Source organism: Macrobrachium nipponense, chromosome 11 (genome assembly GCF_015104395.2).
Source record: "Macrobrachium nipponense isolate FS-2020 chromosome 11, ASM1510439v2, whole genome shotgun sequence".
Taxonomy (NCBI): domain Eukaryota; kingdom Metazoa; phylum Arthropoda; class Malacostraca; order Decapoda; family Palaemonidae; genus Macrobrachium; species Macrobrachium nipponense.
The window spans coordinates 13,104,018-13,126,457 of NC_061087.1; the positions used below are offsets into that span (position 1 = coordinate 13,104,018).

General features: G+C 33.2%; 1 protein-coding gene across 5 annotated transcripts in view; it reads left to right on the forward strand.

Moving 5' to 3' along the window:
• LOC135224898 (E3 ubiquitin-protein ligase RBBP6-like) overlaps positions 1 to 22,440 on the forward strand; it is an 86,961-nt gene that overhangs the window by 30,445 nt on the left and 34,076 nt on the right. For 4 of the 5 annotated variants that reach the window (XM_064264255.1, XM_064264347.1, XM_064264394.1 and 1 more), the window contains exons 2-4: positions 12,018 to 12,184; positions 12,553 to 12,685; positions 12,871 to 12,925. In XM_064264255.1, the coding sequence (XP_064120325.1) occupies positions 12,019 to 12,184; positions 12,553 to 12,685; positions 12,871 to 12,925 (354 nt within the window). In that variant the 5' untranslated portion in view covers position 12,018. The remainder of the gene's footprint in view (positions 1 to 12,017; positions 12,185 to 12,552; positions 12,686 to 12,870; positions 12,926 to 22,440) is intronic. The other variant, XM_064264301.1, reaches the window with a different exon arrangement.

Below are 22,440 nucleotides of genomic sequence, written 5' to 3' on the forward strand. Positions count from 1 at the left end.
GTAGGTTTAAGCCACTGCACCTCTACAAGGTTACACAGCTCCTTATCCCAATGTATGCTGGCCTTAAATTATTGGATATATATTTTTAAATATTCCACTTGAGAAGGCTCTACCAAGTCAAAAAAAAAAATTTAATCAAAATAATGAGATTTGGCAACGCTAGAATTCCTTACTTTTAGTGGGCGTGAAAAACATAGGTGAAAGCTTTGATAATTTCTATATTGTGTATTTACCTATTCGATATGCCACCCTTAAGGGGGCCGGCCGGAACCTCTCTATATGGTGGTATAGGGCGAAAAATGCAAAGCCATGAAAAAATTCATGGAGCTTCATATGGCAATTGAGAATACGTATACGAAATATTTTGTCAAAATTCCTCTTACTTTCGTAGTTACAGGGTAATTAGTTAACGTAACTCAATAAGCCTAAAACATTGATCCGTACAAGAAAATGCAATATTTCTTCTATTATCGTAAATTTTGATAATTATTGTCAAAGAAATTGGGAGAAATGGCATCTGTAGACATTCCCCGAGTCGAGAAGGAGACTTCAGGCTCAAGCTACTAAGTCCAGTCCTGATTTAGTGCGATCACAGACGTCAGGTAGTCTACACGTTCCATTTCACGTCTGACATTCCCCTGCTTTCAAGTATGTTTATGTATGTTTCGGCAAGAATTTCATCATGCCAATGAGGAAAAGACAAGGAAAACATCTCGCTAACATACAGACGAAGAAATATTGCTCAAGTATTATTACAGAATATCATAATGTACGCGTAGTTAGTGAAGAGAGAGGGGAGGGTTGCTTAGTAACGCCCCTGTCTTGCTTGACAGCACACATCACACTGTGCCTAAGGCAGCGGCTACGATCTTTGAGCAAAGAGATCTTCATTTATGATAATTAACATCATTTATGATAATTAACAAAGTTTTGGTTTTTTAATACCCAAAATGAAATATGAAATTCATAATAATCATGATTTATTAAATTGTCTATGTAAAAAAAGTGTACGCCTTCGAGTTTCACCTCTTGACATTCTCTTGCAATTACGTTTGTTTATCTTTGTTTCGGGCAAGAAGTTCATCATGCCAAAGAGGAAAATACAAGGAAAACATCTCGCTAACACACAGAAGAAGAAAATTCTCTGTAATAAGCAGAGTTAGTGAAGGGGGGAGAGAGAATTGCGTAGTAAGGAGTGCCCCATCTTGCCTCAAGCAGTGCCCCAGGCTGCGATATATGAGCAAAGGGATCATCATTTATGATCAAATTATGATAAATAAAGAAATAGTTTTGGTTTATTAATACACAAAAAACAAATATACATTCATAATAATCATTATTTATTAATATTGTCTTTATAGAAATACGAAGGAAAACTTTGAACGCCCGTATCTCAAAACTATACTTATTGACCTTCAAAATCTATCTTCTCACTTAGTTTTAAAGCTATAACATTGGAATTTGGTATATAACTCAGAAAGACATTATAGAACAATCAAATAGAGCCCTTTTTACCAATTTTTGTTTCGTATTTTTTTTATAGATTTTTTTTCTCCTGATTTATAGGGTTTATTTTTTGACCATATTGAAAAATTCATATCTAGCATAAAAATGACTTTTAGAAAAAAACACTCCATTCGATTGGAGGTCTACATCAGGTCTATATATGGTAGTAATCCCAGGTCTTAATATTAAATATCAAGGGAGGAGATAGAATTTGAAAAATATTTTCGGGATAAATCGCCCTGGCGTCACAAAACTGAAGGTCAGAGGCGAAAATCATATGAGGTTTGGAAATGTCCCAAGTCACCTTATTAAGTGGTATGAATATCAAAGTCCTGTCCTTAAAAAAGGGCTTTAGGTCAGCTAATGCTATTTTTTAAGGACAGGACTTTGATATTTATACCACTTAATAAGATGGCTTGGGACATCTCCAAACCGCATATGATATTCACCTCTGACCTTCGGTTTTGTGACACCAGGGCGATTTATCCTGAAAATAACCATTTTGCAAATTCTATCTCCTCCCTTGATATTTAATATTAAGGCCTGGAATTACTACCATATATAGACCTGATGTAGGCCTCCAATCGGGTGTTTTTTTTTTCTAGGTATGAATTTGTCATTATGGTAAAAAAATAAACCTTATAAATCAGGAGAAAAATGTTTAGAAAAAAAGACCAAAAAAAAAAATTGGAAAAGAGGCTTTATTTGATTGTTCTATAATGTCTTTCTGAGTTATATACCAAATTCCAATATTATAGCTTTAAAACTTAGTGGGAAGATGGATTTTGAAGGTCAATAAAGGGATTTTTAGGAGACATATTTCACGTAGCGACACGGCCGAGCCCAGAAAGTATAGTTTTGAGATACGGGTGTTCAAAGTTTTCCTTCGTAATTTTATAAATACAATGTTAATTAATGTTTATTATGAATGTATATTTATTTATTTTTTATTAATAAACCAAAACTATGTTATTTATCATTATTTAATCATAAATGGTGATCCCTTTACAAATATATTGTAGCCTGGTGGTTACTGTCAGGCAAGGCGCTCTCTCTCTCTCTCTCTCTCTCTCTCTCTCTCTCTCTCTCTCTCTCTATGCTAATATTGCATATATTATGAATATTCTCTAATATTAGAGCGAATTTTATTTGTCTGTATGTTAGCGAGATGTTTTGCTTGTCTTTTTCTCATTTGCATGATGAAATTCTTGCTGAAACTGTCTTTTTCTCAATTGCATGATGAAATTCTTGCTGAAACAAAGATAAACATACGTAAAAGCAAGCGAATGTCAGGTGAAACTATAACGTGTAAGACTACTTGGGGTTTGTGCTCGCACTGAATCGTGGTTGAACTTGGTAGCTGACTGACTTCCCTGCTGTGACTCGTGGAATCTCTACAGATGCCATTTCTCACAATTTCTTTGACAATTATCAAAATTTATGATAACAGAAGAAATATTACATTTTCTTGTACCAATCAATGTTTTTGGCTTATTGAGTTTTGTTTACTAATTACCCTGTAACTACAAAAGTAAGAGGAATTTTGACAAAATATTTTGTATACTTATTCTCAATTACCATATGAAGCTCCATGAATTTTTTCATGACTGCATTTTTAGACCTATAACCCCCATGTATAAGGGTTCCTGCCCGGCCCCTTTAAGATGAGGTGATGCTAGAGTTACAAAGTGTAACCATAAATCTTTATTTATGCCAGAAAATATTTTATTACATTGGGAAATAGTTTAGTGTTGATTTTCCTCAGTAAAAGGGGGTGTGCTTTGTTTACGTTTTGATGGTGACATTCAAATGCACTGTAATTGCCAAAATTCATTCATTATTTTGTCATCTCACTACCCTTTACAATCAAAATAAATGAAAAAAAATTAGTGATAATTATGAAGATATAGTATTTAGGATCTAAAAGTCTCTGAAGAGATTAGGCTAGCTTGGGAATGTACGCTGAATGCTGTTAAATTAAGTGCACTATACAGTATAACATTGTAAAAAGATAAAATTAAAATATTTGAATAATAAAAGGTTAAAAAGCAGTGTCAGAACTTGGCCAAATAGTAGGCTAAGTTGGAAACTAGGCTTTTTGTATGTAGAATTTTTAAGGGATGTATTCTATATTCTGCAATTTTCTGTGGTTCAGCAGTGGCCTGGTCCCAATTTTTCTGGTTTTAAGAGGTTGGGCTGTATACAGTCAGGCAGGACTAAACAATCAGGCATTACTTAGTTGCGGATCAGCAATCTCAGGTTTTTCCTTCGACTGCTGTCAATGACCACCAACATACATGAAGAGATTCACATTATGATATTAAACTGACAAAGAAAGGTAATTAAACCATTTTCACCTTAAATATTATTGGCATATCTTCATAATAAATAGCCTAATCATGGAATAATGCCACACAGCAACAAAATGTAAACTTGGAGTTGTTCACAGCAACCTTTATCATTCCTTAACCTTTTAGAAATGGTAGTAGAAGTAATAACATTTAGGAAAACATTAATTTTTAATTCTAACTTTATTGTTTTGGTAGTAGTACACAATTAACTACTCCGAACACTGCAGTCATACAACGATAAATGTCATAGATTATTGTATTGTTGTTTGCGATCAGTGACAAGTGTGAACATATTAAAACCATTTTTACCTTGTAAATCATATCTTCATAGTAAGTCTCTTCAAGAATAATTTCTTGGGGAAAGCATTTTTCTAAAGACAAAAATGCACTTGACAAGTTTACACTATGCAATTATGTATTACTTTTATTTTAATTTGATTACATTAATATTACAGTATGGTACTGTAAACACTACAGTAACTATTTTATAAATGTATATTCATTCACAAAAAATGTATGTGTGATGTCACTAACCTACAGTCTCGTTCGTACGTATTGTACTATTTTTACTCAACGTGATAGCACCATTCTACAAACTACCCACGTTTTACATACGTATGCTCTAAACTATCATAATACACTTTATACTTACTTTTTTGTGAAAAATTATCGAAATGGCGAATTTTTCCATAGAGCAAGATTCACTCTCACTCTCATTATTAAAATAGCCAGTTACCCTATAAGAGTTTTTATAGGTAGGACATCTTTGGTGTTTCAACTATTGAAGTAAGCAGTTTGGGTGGGTGTAGCCTAGGGTTTTTTGAGGGTTGTGGTAACTCGGATATTTGCTTATCGCGGTTGGTTGTGGCCCCTAACCCCCATGATTATCAAGGCCCCACTGTATATACATATGCACACACTGTATGTGTTATGAGGAGTGCAATGATTAGAACGTCTCAAAGACTTGTTAGTCCATCTGAGGAGACATCATGTGCTCACTTATCTTTAGGAGCAGGTTTTACTGCACATTCAGTGTCCTAATGATTTTGTTTAGCTAACTTTTAAACTCTTCTAAACTGTTGCTGTTTACAACTTCTGGTGGCAGTTTATTCCATGTCACATATCTTGTGTTGTATCTCTTCAGCTCTAGTTTCCATCCATTATTTGACTGGTGTTTAACATTAATAGGTTTTTACTTTAGTTATGCCTTCAAGTTTTTTAATATTTCTATTGTCCTCGCAATCGACAACTATTGATGTATAGAGCTGCAGCACTGTTAATTTGTTTCTGTATTTGAACTACCTCTTTATGTATCCTATTAGTTTGTACCCTCTGTTCAGCTTTTATGCACTGTTCTGTGGATTTTAAGGTTTTAAACTAAACCAACTGTAATGAGTTTTGAACTAAATCAAATGGTGTAAATTAGCCCTGCTGCGACTCCAAACTCTGGGTAATATGTACAGCACCTTGATTTTTACTGAAGATTAGATATAAAAACCACATATTTCCTCAATGTTTGTTGTATGCCTTGGGCATTCATAAAGACAGGCAGCCCCCGGTTAATGGCAGATTTTATTTGCCTAATTATTTACTAATCAGTTGATTTTTCCAAACTAAAACATATATTGCTTTGTTTGTATCTTAAGTACTTTTTGTAGTACAGTAATATGATACATACTGTATTATTGTATACAATGAAGCATAACTTTTTAAAAGGCCAAGGAAAAGGTGCATATTCCGTTTGTATTTTATGAGGGGGTCTCGTGTGCTTCAGGAAGTACCAAAATATGTACAACAGCATCATCTATTAACGAAAAAATTAACTAAGTCTAGTTCATGAATATATGTCAATTTTCAACTTGAAAACACTTCATATAAAGGAAAATAACCTTGTCACATATGAATAGTTTGCAAAGATTAATTTCTGCGAAATAGCAATTTTTAATTTGAAAACTTTATATAAAGAAAAATAACCTTGTCACATATAAAGTTTGTAAATATTAATTCATGGTACATAGAAGCAAGAAAATCTAATCTTACCTCCGTCCTCAATTGATTTTTCCAAACCAAAGCATGATTTGTTTGTTTGTATTCGCGGACTCTCACATTCGCGGATTTCTCTCGGGAACATTTCCCTGTGTTATTCGCGGAAAATTCGCCTATTCGTGGTATTTTTCTATGAGAAATATCCAGAAATTCATGGTTTTTTTTATTAATTTCATAAAATGCACTTTGTATAAAATTATTTAAAAAACCAAGTATAAAAATTTTTAGTGGGTTTTTCTAGATTGTTTACTAACTAAAAGGCTGTTTTCAGCATTTTTATAGGGGTTCCAATTAGTCGGGGGGGGATGGTGCGTCAGATCTCACAAGATTCCTTGCATTTTTATCTCTGATTTTTAATTGGGTCCAACTAGGCGCTAGAAAATTATCCTATTGTTAAGACCTCAGGTTTGTAGCTATGAAAAATACAAATTGTCTTAGAAAATTTGTCATCTTTATGAGGCAGTCTCAGCGCTTAGCCTAAAAAACTCAACCAGACAATGGCACTTTAAACCCAACAGATTGTAAATTCCAGTTATTTAACAAGCACCGTAAAACCGAAATGCCTCTAACAGATGGCGACTGTAACTGCTGGCTGCCCGTACAGTGTATACTTTTGTATGTATGAAGGAAAGCTATTTTTTCAAATAGATTTATCCCTTAATGTATTTCAGGCACTTATATTTGTCATCTCAATTGTTTTTTTCACTATTAAATTTTTTTAAAGATTAGTTTCATCATTGCTCTGTATATACTGACATTTCTTGTACTGCACATGAATTCCATTGTTTTTTTTAATTAATTACGGGCTACACATTGAGTATGGACCCACTTAAACACAAAACTGGCTTTAGCCTTATGTTGCATTCATTCACTACTATCTTTCTCTTGCACTGTTCATTGTATGTGTATAAGTATGCATTTTTTCATGCATCCCTGTCTATTACATGATTATTGTTAGCCCCCCTCCCCCTTTTTTGGAAAAAGGGAGAAACATTGTTGCTTATTTAACCCTTCAGAGCCGAGCTTAACAGAGAAATAAAATGTACAGCAACCCCCAGGCAGCTTGGGAGACTGAGGTCTGCCAATGTAAGAAAAAACAATGGAAAAAGGAAGATATGCAAATGTTCATGTTAAAAAAAATATATTCTAAAGGATTTCCCTTACCTTCCATGAGAAGTTGAAAACTACTATTTACCATCTATTGTGGGGCCTCTTTTACAAGATATTCATAAATTTTACCAAGTGATACATGTTTTTTTTTTTTTTTCTAATTTTTTTTTTTTTTTTTTTTTTTTTTTTTTTTTTAAATTCTGAGTACCGTAGATACTCAAGTATCGTGCGACTTTTGAAGCCCTAATTTTGGAGCTGATTTTCAGGGGGTCGCATCTTACATGAGATATAAAATTCGAGTTTGTAATAATCATATAGTATCATAATGGATATGCATCTTTTCCATGTATCTTTTAAAAAGTTATGTTTTACTTCACTGCATCCAATATTATATGTATTTTCATATTACTATTTGTTTTATAAAATACAAACGGCAATCATGTTTTGGTTTGAAAATCGGCTGAGGGCATTTGCGAGTAAGTGTATTGCTGTCGAACATCAAATCAGACTGACTTTCTTGTTTTTAATTAGCGCAAACGACTCTCAAGATACTCTGTATGAGACAAGGTTAATTTTTCATACAGCGTTTTCAAGAGGAAAATAGCACTTGTAAACATATCGTGTAAACGAAATTTAGTTATTTTTTCTTTAGTAGATGGTGCTGAGGGCATGTGTGTTGCGTAAACAGAAATCAGCAGATTCCGTTCGATATTTTCACTTTATCTCATCAGAATACTACGAGCTTTACGTATTTATCTTTTATTTGAGAGAAAACAGTAAAATGTGTTTTTTCCTGCCCAGTAGTTTTGATTAAAAGACATTCCTCTCACTTTGTTTACAGTCGAATTTGAAGGTACTACCCCGAAGTTTGCAATTTTCATCCATATAGTACTATTATCGCCATCAAACACAGCCATAGATAAAATTGAGAGAAAATAATTTAAATCAAAACTTCAGATCTTGAAAGAACACATTTTGCTGTAGTTTTCACGCCGTTAAAAGATTAGTAACGTTACGGTAAAGGTTCGTACTACGATGAAATGAAGTGAAAATAGCCAACGGAGTCACGTAATATTTTTACATAATAAACATGCCGACAACGCAATCTGTTAACGAAAAAAAATACTCAGTTCACGAGGAGTATTTAATTCATATTTTGACTTGAAAATATGTTGTAAAATAAAAAATTACCTTGTCTTATATATACAGTGGGCCCCCCGTATTCGCCATCTCCGGATGCGCGGACTCACACATTCGCGGATTTCTCTCGGGAACGTTTCCCTGCATTATTCGCACATTCGCTGTATTTTTCTATGAGAAATAACGACAAATTCCTGTTTTTTTTTTTTAATCAATTTCATCACAAAATGCACTTTTTGCGATTCAACTATTAAAAAAACCAATTATGAAAACTTTTAGTGGTTTTTCTTGAGTTTTAACTAACAATAGGCTGTTTTTAGCATTTCCATAGGGGTTCCAAACATTCGCGGGTGCTAACTATTAAAGGGGGGGGTCTGGTACGCATCCCCCGCAAATACTGGGGACCACTATAAGTAAAGTATCTAGATATTATACGCTAGCTAGAAGAAAGGCTATTTGCTCTGAATTGAGTTTTATTTCGTAAATATACTAGCCGTCAGCAGCCTGACATCGCTCAATTAGGTATGCCGATGTTGGTCCGTATCTGATTCTCTCTCTCTCTCTCTCTCTCTCTCTCTCTCTCTCTCTCTCTCTCTCTCTCTCTCTCTCTCTGCTGATATGTCATAGTCAGACAGAATGCATTGAACCTCCAAAATTGGCTTATATTAATAAATTACTAAATTGTATATGAGAGGCTAACTTGTTAAATGTTATTCAGTTTCTCTTTGTACTGATTTATCATAAGCCAATGTGCATTGAACCTGGAGAATTAGCTGTAATTAAGAATTACTATGCGATATATGTATAAAGTATGCTGTGTAGTGTAGGCTAGGGTACCTTATATGTAAATATGGTACTGATTACCCTAGTGTAGGCTAGGCTAGTATAATATTCTTACGGAAAATTAACACAGGCCGACTTACGTCCTAATCGATTTGTGACTGGTTGGTCATAATCAGTTGTGGTAGTAAGTCTACTACTACCTGTAATGTAAAAATATATCAGTCCTATTCTCCTTAACTATGGTAATTTTTTACTGTTGTACGATGGTTGGAATGCAAGCAAAAAGGCTGTTATCGGATTGGTTGTTTATAGCAAATCACCTGTTTCTGGCTGTATGTGTTTTCCAAACAAGTCTATCATTACTACTGATACTTTTGGCATTCTCTTACTTTTTTAAACTAGAAGATGGTATAGTGTAGCTAAAAAATGGAATAGATAGAGGCGGAAAAGAGGTTAGCCCGTTGTTATTTGGTCTTGTAACTTTTAACTCGCATGATACGTGAGATGCATGATAATTTTTTAAGGGTGAAAATTTTGGGGGTTGCATGATATGCGAGATCGCGTGTTACACGAGTTTATACGGTATATTATTTGTAAAGTAAAATAAGCAGGGCCAGGAAGTCATCAAGGAAAAGGATTGATAGGGACTTATACCTGATGGGAATTTGCAAAATCCTATTAACCCTCAAACGCCGAAGCGGTAAAAAAAAAAATTGTCTCCCGTGTGCCGGAGGTGTTTCAGAGTGAGCGCGGAAGCGGAAAAAATATTTTTTCAAAAAATCACAGCGCGCTTAGTTTTCAAGATTAAGAGTTCATTTTTGGCTCCTGTTTTTGTCATTGGCTGAAGTTTAGTATGCGACCATCAGAAATGAAAAAAATTATCATTATCATATATAAATAATGCGATATATGATAGCGCAAAAACGAGATTTCATATATTGTATTCAAATCGCGCTGTGCGCAAAACGGTTAAAATTAACAAGTTACTTTTTTTTTCGTTGTAATGTACACTAAATTGCAATCATTTTGGTATATAACACATTGTAAAACAATAAAAGCAACTCAGAGAAAATATTATCACAAAATAATGCATGAATTCGTAACATGCGGACGTAAACAAATATTTTTTTTTTTAAATTCACCATAAATCTAAATATTGTCCTAGAGACTTCCAATTTCTTTCAAAATGAAGACAAATGATTGAATATTACTATACTGTAAGAGTATTAGCTTACAATTGCAGTTTTCGACCATATCTGATGAGTTAAAGTTGACCGAATGTCTAATTTTTTTATATAATATATTTTTTATATGCAATTATTTCGGAAATAAGAAAAGCTACAACCTTCAAATATTTTTAGTTTTATTCTACATAAAATTGCGCACATTTTCATATATAAAACTCTATGAAATGCCTAATATGAAACGGCAAATATTCCGAGAATGGGACGTACGCATTTCGGAGATTTGTGGCGGAGAATCCGCGCGCGGAGGGAAGGAAAGATTATTTTTTAAATTCACCATAAATCTAAATATTTTGCTAGAGACTTCGAATTTGTTTCAAGATGAAGATAAATGACTGAATATTACTAGACTGTAAGAGTTTTAGCTTACAATTGCATTTTTCGACCATTTCGGTTGAGTCAAAGTTGACCGAACGTGGTTTATTTCTATTTATCGTGATTTATATGCAAATATTTCAAAAATGAGAAAAGCTACAACCTTCAATTATTTTTTGTTGTATTCTACATGAAATTGCACACATTTTCATATACAAAACTTTATGTAACGGCTAATTTAAAATGGTGCAAACATTACCACAATCGCGCGTATGATTTTTTCGGAAGAGTTACCGCGGGGATGTAAAGAAAATGTTATTTTTTTTTTCATAAATTCACCATAAATCTAAATATATTGCTAGCGACTTCCAATTTGTTGCAAAATGAAGGTAAATGCTTGAATATTACTAGAATATTAGCGTTTTAGCTTACAATTGTGTTTTTCGAGACCATTTCGGTAGTGTCAAAGTTGACAAGGTTGAAATTTTGGCAGTTATCGTTATTGATATGAAAATATCTCAAAACTGATAAAAGCTACAACCATGGGTGGTTTTTAGTTGTATTGTGCATGAAATTGCGCACATTTCCATATATAAAACTTTATATAACGGCTTATTTTAAAATGGTGCAAATATTACCACAATCACGTGTATGATTTTTTTGGAAGAGTTACCGCGCGGACGTAAGGAAAGTATTTTCATAAATTCACGATAAATTGAAATATTGTGCTAGAGACTGCCAATTTGTTGCAAAATTAAGGTAAATGATTGAATATTACTAAAATGTAAGAGTTTTAGCTTACAATTGCGTTTTTCGACCATTTCGGTAGTCAAAGTTGACAGAAGGTTGAAATTTTGGCAATTATCGTTATTTATATGAAAATATCTCAAAACTGATAAAAGCTACAATCATGAGTATTTTATTGTTGTATTCTACATAAAAATGTGCACATTTTCATATATAATACTTCATGTAACGTCTAATTTACAATGGTACAAAAATTATGTCAGTGACGAAATAATTTCCGAGATGTGTCACAGATACTTTTTAGTGCGGCAAGAAAGAAATTCGCGCTTGCGCGCCTGCGTAACGATTGTAAACAAAACAACACCTTGATCCGTGAACTCCCAGCATCCCCCAAGGCGCGTGATTCAAAAGTTTTAGGCTGGTAGGCCTATAAGTATTTTTCCGCGAATTTAAAAAAAAACTTTTGTAAGTCGACGTAAAATATGTCCAGTTGGCACACGAGAGACAAAAAATGTTGACGTAAAATACGTCCAGTCGGCAGTAAAGGGTTAAAGAGAATAGTAGTTGATAAACAGAATTACTTATAACTACACAGTTTGGACGCATATTTAAAAGTTGTTACCAGTCACATGTTAAAAATTGAGAAAACTTTAATGGTAGCCAATATGGATTGGTAAACTCTTAAAACATAAAGGTCTTGTAGTAGACAAGAAAATACACTGTAGAGGGCTTCTAAGCTATAGTTAAATATAAATTATTATTTTTTTTTTTTCAGGATGTCTGTGCATTACAAATTCAAGTCTGCTGTGGAGTATGATACACTCCCAGTTGATGGGCTCAACATATCATTAGGAGATCTAAAAGAAGCCATCATACAACAAAAAAGGCTCGGAAAAGGACAACCATATGATTTGCAGATAACAAATGCAGAAACAAAAGAAGGTAAGGTTTGAGTCTCTCTCTCTCTCTCTCTCTCTCTCTCTCTCTCTCTCTCTCTCTCTCTCTCTCTCTCTCTCTCTCTCTCTCTCTCTCTCTCATATAGATATATACACTATATGAATGATCATCATTGAATAGTAAGAAGTTTTAATATTAATATCCTCTCTCTCTCTCTCTCTCTCTCTCTCTCTCTCTCTCTCTCTCTCTCTCTCTCTCTCTCTCTCTCTCTCTCTCTCTCTCTCTCTCTCTCTCTTTACACACACAATGTATATGAATGATCATCATTGAATAGTAACAAGTTTTAATATTAATAGCACTGTATTAGAAAAAAAAAAAAAATAAAAGAATTTTAATAGACTGTCTTTTTACAGTTTATACAGATGAGAAGACACTGATTCCCTGTCTTTTTACAGTTTATACAGATGAGAAGACACTGATTCCCAAGAACTCATCGTTGATCGTTGCACGTGTGCCAATCGATCCTTCACAGATGAAGCGGCCATGGTAAGTACTTTACTATATTCAGTGTGTTCATAGGGCACTAACATGTAGCATGCAGCATATTAGTTAGTAGAAATATGCGTAAATTGTTTTATAAATGCCGTGATATCTTCTTTCTGAACGTCTTGTATTTTATTCTTACCTTAGGAAGGAACAAAACCTAGATTGAGAATTCTTCTCCTTTTCAGGGAGAATAAAGATGCTACTGCGCTGATTTTAGCCAACCCATCAAACCTGATGAACGTATGTAATGGTGACCTGCCATTTTCTGTACTACAACCTGGGTAACATTTTTATCTAGTTTTAAGGTGTTGAATCCTGTGGTTATAGCGTTAAAGGTCCATGTATTGGATTCTGCAGCGCAAGGCATTTATAAATTGCACACATTTGACTATGCAGTCATAATAGTGTGTTATTTGGTATTTTTAATTTAGTCAATATGGTATGAAACCATGTAAATTTTGGGGAGTGTCCCTCCTCCAATCCATGTCTACTTTTATATATATTTTCTTTCTTACACCTTTGTAGCTCTTAGACAAGATATTTGAGCATTGGAGTTTACAGACTCCACTGTTGAAAACTTTGTCAAGGATGTTTTTAGGTCACCCACCATGATACTCGTTTACAAATCCATGTGTTACTGTGTGGAATAGTAAAAGGAGCACTATTTCCAATGTTTTATTTCACATTTTGACATGTATGTACCACAAGGCAATAAAACTTTAACCTATGGTGTCGTAATATTATGAAAATCTTCCTAGGTTAAAGAAGGGGGTTTTAGAAACTGTGTTTGATCGTTATACTAGCCACAATTTATAGAAATACCTTTTATCACATATGAATATTTATCACCAGGGGATTGTCTTGGGTGAGCTCATCTGTTTATCACGCTTGAAAAATAAGTGTAGCAACTTGAGTATAAATAATATGAAAGTGGGACATTTTCGTTCAGTGTTGGTACCTTTCAGTTTTTCTTGAAAATATATCAATAGTTGATACACAGTGGGACTAACAACAAAACCCAATTTATAGTTTTAAGGTAAAATTAAAGTAGTTGCTAATATTGAATAAATTAACAAAGCCAGCTGGAGCCACAGTGTATATTGGGCTTTATATCAGTGAAGAAAGGTAAGTTGAATATGGGCTTCACTGGTTTTCTTACTTCAATGATACTGAGTGTTTGCTGTATAAAACACCACACTTGTTGAATACTTCAGTTTCCATTTTGAGCAAATTAGGTATTGTGCTGGTGTCAGAACCTTTGGCCATCATTTGTTGTTTGTTTTAAGCAGTATTCATAATTTTTTAGGGTGTCAGAACTTCTCTCCCTCTCAAATTCAACCTTTCCACTTTTTTCACGTGTTTTGGAATAGTCACAATAGGCAAGTTATTGATTAGTTAAGGGCAATTTGGAATTTTTGCAGTATAAGGATTATATATATATATATTATATACTATATATATATACTATATATAATTTAGAAACCTTAAGTATATACTTAAGGTTTCTAACCCAGGTGAAATGTTTTTCTAAATGAAGAGATACATACTTTTAATGAGACTTTTTAATCCTGTAAAAGTATGTAATACTAATTTACTTTAGTGATTAAAGTACAGTACCTCACCGAGGATTCAAGTGTTCGAGCCAACCCCTCTATAAAAGAAACTCCAATATTTAGTTTTATATATCTGTGAATGCGTGTGTTTGCTATAAAGTTAAATTACTGTAAAATGCTTATAACTGCCTATTTTAAGAGTTTCACTGCCTAATTTGATAGTTCTAGCAAAAATATACGTTAAAAATCATTTCAAACAGAAATACACTGCAATCCATCCCAAAACCCCAAGAGTAATCTTTTAGTAACTTTAGCGTAATTTTTAGAGTTGAAACCAGTGTAAATTAATAAAGAAAGCAGTAACAATAAATTTTACCTTGTACAATAAACATGGGAAATAATTGAGTAAAATAACATAAAATTTACTGTATACACTTGTGGTTTTATCATGTATCTAGAGTACTAACCTCTCTTCCCCCATCATTATCCCATTTTTTAGTTAAATTAGTTACAAATACAAGAGAATAATGAACGTATTGTTGTAGCATTACAACCTAAGGAGAAACTGCTGTTTTGCTTAGAACAACCAAATTGCATTTCAACCATCGTACAATAGTAAACAATTACTGTAGTTTGTTACAAATGTCGTCAAATAGAATAGGGCTGCTCTAATTTTACACTGTCGTATTTGCTATGGAGAAGAGATTGGCAAGGAAATTTACTACACAGTATACTGTATATTTGAATTGCGAGTTGTAGCTGAAGCTTAGAAAACTATGTTCAAACTGCATGGGTTAACGTGGGTTAAACTCCGGGAAACTTATGCCATCAAACACGACCGTAAATAAAATTGGAGATTAAATTTTTTAATTAACACATTCTACTGTTGTTTTCATGCTGATAAAAGATAAATACATAAAGCTCCTATGAGGAAATGAAAATTAAATATTGAACACACAAAACTAAATGTTCACATGAGACCTATTTTAAGTCATATTTTTACTTAAAAACACACTTTATAACAAAGTATAACCTTGTCTTATATAGAGTATCCAGAGATGTAATTTGTTAAACTAGAAGCAAGAAAATCTCCATGAATTGAGTTCAACAGTAAAATGAGCTTGCCTCGTGATGGCCCTCGGCCAATTTCCAAACCAAAACATTATTCACTTGTCTAAATTTTATAATAATGATATGAGAATACATACAGTATTGGACACAATTAAGTAAAGCATATTTAAAAGAACCATGGAAAAGAAACTTATTTGTATGCATGCTTTTTAATAATACGATACTAGTACTAGTGAATATTACATGCTCGGCACTAGATCTGGAGGCAAAAACCCTCAAATTGATACTTCCATTTTGCACCCATAAATCCAGAAGTATGATATACCACGGTCTATTATCTCGGTGCGCTACTGTACTAAAGTTACTATTTGCTCCCATCTTCATGATTGATTTGGTAACAAAGTACAATATACTGTATTTTGATTCCCTGGATAACAGTTTACTGTATAATATTCAGTGACAAACTTTTAACAGTATAAATTGCAGAAATGTCATAAGGATGAAAGAGTCCTTGGTTCGTACCACTTTGTTTGTATAGTCCTGGAATGTAGTTAAGTGACTAAAAAATACTTGATTTTGAACAATTTTTAGATTTCAGTGGTGTTAGATTAAATTTTATCAGTATGATTATAACTTGGTTTGACTCTCTCTCTCTCTCTCTCTCTCTCTCTCTCTCTAGCTATTTTTTATATTGAAATAGTTCCATGAAGCTATTTTGTTATCAATTTATTTTTTTATTTTTTTCTCTGTGGTACTCTTGATGTAAACTTGACAGTGTATAAATAAATTTTGAACTTTCACACCTTGTAATTCTCTCTCTCTCTCTCTCTCTCTCTCTCTCTCTCTCTCTCTCTCTCTCTCTCTCTCTCTCTCCTTAATGTTTAGAATGTTTAGCTCCAGTGGGACCATGAAGCAAATTTGACTAATTGTAGGGTGGGTTTCTCTCTCTCTCTCTCTCTCTCTCTCTCTCTCTCTCTCTCTCTCTCTCTCTCTCTCTCTCTCTCGTTGTGTTTTTTTATACATAGTTGAGTGTTTAGTGGTTCCTAGAGTTAATTTGCTGAAACATTGGTTTTTGTTTCCTGTATTAGGAGTTGGTGAAGGCTTGCTGGTTTTTAAAGTTTAAAGGTCGTTATGAGGACGGGAAAGCGAGGTTGAAAATGGCATTGGTATCTTGGATATTGACACTTCACATTCCTTTTAAGTGCTGCTTTAAAGGCTAGCAAATGATTGATGTTTAGAGCTGAATTTAAAGGATTTCGGTAGAAAGATTGGGACTGCATGTTGACCACCATTAGATTAATTGGATGCTTCTACTGATAGTTCATTGTATATGTATGTGGCAAATATAAAATTTTGTCACACGCCTTATTTGAATTTTTAGTAATACACACTAATATAATAAAGGTAAAATCTCCAAGTTTAGTATATATCTTGGAGGCCATTTCTTTTAAAGATCTCCATGTAAATTTTTTGCAAATCAATAACCAGTGCATGAAAGTCATAACGTGCGTATCTGTGAGGTACATAAGCTCTTCTTTAAGATCAGTATCCATCATTACCGATTTTCAATTTAGTTTGACTGCTAGAAAGTACTGCTCTTGTACCATGTAAACCCAAGTTTTGCATTTGATTTTGAGCAACAGTGGAGTACACAGCATAGTCAATTTTAGTTAACAGCTTACGTTCGGTATTCAGGGAAGAAATTTAGGTATGATCTTTAGAATACACTTGTAGCTAGATCAGTACGAAGGATTTAACCCTTAGGGATTCCAGTGACATCAGCTAGTTCATCCCTCGAGGTTCAAGTGTCAAGTGATATCATCAATTGATATCCTAGTGCAGAAAGTGGAGCAAATTGGAATATTTAGTGGCAGTGGAATGTGTGTTTGGTATTTTAGGGTTTTAATTTTTTCTCCTCCAAAAGCAGGGTCAGTTTGTTTTAAGTATTTTAGATGCATCAACAGGCATAAATAATTTCATAGGAAAGAAATTTTATTTTACAAATTCTGGTATAAAATTTATTTTTTTTATATTGCAGGAAATACTTAATTCCTTGATAACTTCAGCACAGTTGATTTTTTTTAAACATTCCATAGAAGAATAGTAATAAGCTCCAAATGGCTGTACAGTACTAAGCTTCAAATGAAGACCAAAAACAGCTTAACTTGAAAAATGTAGTTATTTGAAGAAATTATTGGGCTCCTAACTGGTAATCCCGAATGAGTATTTTACCATAGTCTTAATGTGTCCTTCCTTATTATTCAGAATCTCAAAGGGTTGAGTTAAAACCATTTTTATAACGTTTAACTGCTAGGCAATTATAGTTAGACATAATTTGAAATAATATGCTGTTAAGGCATTCATTCTTATAAATACGTATTGGGTTATGGAGATACATATTTGGGAAAGTTGTGCTGTTTCGACATTCATTCTTATAAATATTAACACGTTGAAAGATAATGATGTATGATTGAGGCAATTATCTTTTCCCTAAGGCACTTGTGAACAAGCAGTTTCCAAAATTGGAAACCACATTCTATTAAAGTTGCTTGTTTGAAGGGAACAGTAATTTCATGAAAGAAAAAATCATCTAGCCTTTTGAATGAAGAACACAAAACCAAGGCTGTGATTGAAAAAGTTTACAATGCAGTTACCCTGCTAGGCCATTAGTAACAAAATTAATAATTAACAAGCAGGTACATTAAGTGGAATTTAATTCAAGTGTGGTTGTTGACAGTATTTACAAATATGGCAGGCATTGATATGGATGTATACAAGTAAAGACTGCATCCCAAAGCAAGTTGGTAACTTATCATATATTCATTTCATAGTTTGAAGCAGTGACAACTTTGTTTTATGATAGACTAACAATACAATATTTGCAAAAGCTATCTTAATAAAGATGAGTATTGTATTCCCAAGATCTCAACTGTGAAGCAGAATTCCCAGTTGCCATTGTTGCAGAAATGCAATATTTCTGGAAGCTTTAACAAAGTCATTTTGCCAAGGCTGTTGTAACAAGTATTTCAGAGACTTCAGAAAATAAGTCTGAAACTGAAGTATATAGTACATTACCACTGAAGTTGACAGAACTGTCATCTGAATGAATCTGAATCAAGTCAGCCAGCTAATGGATAGTATTTCTATTTAAAATCAGGGCATTTTAAATGGTACAATCAAGGTTGTGCCTGAAGCCAAACATGCAGTAAATGAGATTGGTTAATCCATCAATAAAGGGTATATATTCAAGATGAGCAAGCAGTTCTTTTATGCAAGGAAATTAAGTTAATGCCCTTATTGTGATGGTATGCATAAAATTAAACCAATGTAATGCTGTTATGAAATAATGCTTGAAATCACATGAAAGTAATTTAGAAATGGGAGGAATAATATATTAAAGGAAAGGCAAAGAAAAAAACTGTGGAGCAATGTGACGGGTAACGTTTGACATTACGTGATGTCCTTTAAGTGTTTAAAGGTACAACCAATTCTATGCATTAAGCATAGGCACAATTTCAAATGTTTGGCCTTTGAATGCCTTTGCAATGTAGTCATGACACAGTTGTTACCTGCAAAAGATTGATGGTAGAGCATTTTGCTCATGCTACTAACAGTCATTTACAATGTAGTTAAATTTTTATATTTTTTGAAATTATATTGATTTGAAACTATGTTGTTCTTGAATACACTGTAAACTTGGTATCTGTCATTAGACCATGTATAGCTATAATTGTGTAAAATCTTTTGTTGTGTACACTTTTTGAGTGAAAACCAGTTTCCTGTGACTGATGATCATCCATCCTGCATTATATTCCATCATGAGAGTTGGTCGACTTCTTCAGTCTTCAATATATTTTTTAGTAATATTTTAGATTTACTGGTGGCTGTGTTGTTACTGTCAATAAATTTTAATAAAAAAAAATGATAATTGTACATGGTTTTATTCATAAAGCCTCTGGTTTAATAGTTCAAATTGCAGGTTGTATGTGGTTTTCAGTAGGTTTGAACAAGTTACCAGAAGTTATGTTGTGTGAAATTTATTTTATTGATTTTGCAGCTTGTTAATTTTAAGGTCCAATTTTTTTGTCCTAATAGTGCAAGTTCTCTCTTTATAGATTAGGATTATTGACACCGTTCACTTTTGTTGAGGTAAGTGCATACTTTTGGTGTACCCTATTTTGAAAAGGAACCAGCTTTAGATGATAGCTTCATAACACCTTTATATTTCCTGATAAGGTGTTTGTAGATTAAAGTAAATTTTATGACTGCATAATAACTTGTAAATTTTATGGTATTGTTGTAAATCGTCTGTAGTGTTTTAGTTTTGTCATTTGGAGACACTAATTATAGAATTAAAGTAACTGGCTCAGTCATATCCTGAGAGGGGAAACTTTTATGTGCTCTTGAAGTTTATGAAACTAGTGATTCCCGTGGGAGCTGATTAATGCTAAGTTTAAGTTATTTATTTGAAGTTGTTGATAACCCTTTTGAGTTCAGTGGTTTTAGTTTGTTTTAGGCAATTCATTGTAGTATTATGAGAAGCAAGGTGGTTTTGTTCCCTTTTAAATTTGATATTCTCTGCCTTGTAGAGGACTATTTATTGGTCATTTGAAGGAAAATAGCTATATTCAAACCAAAGTGCCTAAAAACATGGTTGTCATAAGCTACCATGCTAAATTTTTTTCTAACAGGGTAGTCCGACTACAGTTAATCTGCACATCTCCATTTTTGGGTGGTTTAATCCAGTCATAAATTCCTACTTGTCCCTCCTACAGGCTGTCCTGAAGAAAGAGACCATTCTGGAACAGGGTTAACTTCATTTATAATCCATCATAACTTGAGGATCCAATAACAGTATTTTTGTTGTCTTGTATCATTTATTATTGGGCATTTGTATATCTAGATGATATGACACTCGACCCCCACTCATTGTACATCTTGCATGTCAGAAACACAGAACAGTGGTGTCAAGCCGTTGACCCTTTCTGACCTGGTATAAGGAAGATATAGCAATGTAACATGTCTGAGACATCTACACTATATTCCAACCAAGGTCAAGGTTTTATAAATCAAATCGGGGAAAGTGGCAGCATGAAAAACGTATGACATGTTTGTAGTCATTTTGGTTTGACTATAGCTCCAATATAACTGGTTATAATTAGTCACTTTGAATATAGGTTGTAAGGATGATTAGAAACAGTATATTTGATGCCGAAACTGGATTTTTAATGCCAGTACTTAGGAAATCGATGTGGTTATTGATTATTATTTTTAGTTGTTAAATTTTTGTATAAAAGAAAACTCATTTAGAAGAATTTTTAATTGTCTATATACATTCCAATTCATTTATGGAGAATCATTTCATTGAGGCATTTTAAAGCACTTTACTAATATTTCATTTCATTGATTGGGACAGTAAAGCATTATTATAAGCAATGAGTTCTATGCTCCTGGTCAGTCTTCACTAAATTTATCTTTGGTAATTATATTGTGGGAATGGTTTATAGCTTATGATTATATGAGGTAGGCATGTACTTTCATTGTATTTGCTCAGTTATTCTAGGCAGAATATTATTGTAAGGAAAAGATTCTGGATTGATGTTACAGTATCAAGAAATAGGTGCAAAATGAGGTAAGAGTTACCCAGTGAGAAGGAATTATCTTTGAACTAGGACCAAAGTCGGAATGTAGTGGGTTGCATATGTATAGGGCTTCAAGTGACCATATTAGCAAAAAATTCTAACAAGTTACTGTGTATCCAAGCTATGACAGTTGTAAGTATTCAGACTAATGGGCTAACTGTTAAGCTTCTCTTTAGTATAGGAATAGTCGTAATATAAATATTCTTGTGAAATGTTTCAGGATTTTTTGTTTGAACAGGTTATAACACGCACACAGTCCCCAGCTATCGGCTGACTGTTATCGGTGCTCGGTTTAATGCGCTCATCTAGCAATAAAATCGGCGATTTATGGCTCCGTAACAGGTCTAGTTCCGGTTATCGGCACCATAACACCTAACAAATGCGCCATAATGGTGATTATGGCGCCGCTAACTGGTTATCGGCGCTATAAACCGCAAAGTTTCTGTTAATGGGGGTTTTTGCTTATCGGCGGCCCCTCAGGAACGGAACCTCTGCCAGTAACCGGGCACTGTCTGGTATATATTAATTTTTAAGTAAAGCAATTTTGTATTTTGTATGTACACTTGTGAGTATAATTCTGTTCAAATGTGTCTTATTAGTGACATAGCAAGTAACAGTTCACCTAGGGACTTCCCAAAACTCAAGGATATGGGAAATTGAAAATGTGGAAAGCCAAACATCATTTTATTCTGGTTTAATGGTTCTGAAGTCTTTCACCTAAGTGTGGAAGAAAATGTTCAGTTGTGATCCTATGCAATCACATTTTAGTGGAGTATATTTTTAGGTTTGGCTAGTACAGCAGCAATTCATTAAAACTTTCTAGAATTTTTTTTCCCCATTGGAAAAATTGCTAGTGAAAACAGAAAGCTCCAAATAGAATTCACTGGGCAGCTACATATATATATATATATATATATATATATATATATATATATATATATATATATATATATATATCTATATATATATATATATATATATATATATATATATATATATATATATATATAGTGTGTGTATATATGTGTGTATATGTGTGTGTGTGTGTGTATACGTTATATATGTATATATGATCATATATATATATATATATATAACAGAGTATATACATCCTTACATATATACAGGTAATGCCTCTATTTATACATAGCTTCATGTTTTATATATTTCATGATAAGTTACACACACACACACAGTGTCAGAGCTTAAAGGGGCATAAAGTTCAGCAAAAAGCTTGGTCTACAACTGTCAGTTGAATGTTTCTCAGGTGAAAAACTTGACTGACTAAAGTTGAAGACATTTTAATTAAGTGAATATTGTATTTTTTAAAAAATACTTGTACCTTAGTATGAGGCCTTATTGTCCCCAGCTCATCCATGTTGTCTTATTTAAATGCATACATATTATATATTATATATGTATAGATAATCTATATATATATATATTATTTAATATAATATTATATATATATATATATAATACTATAGAT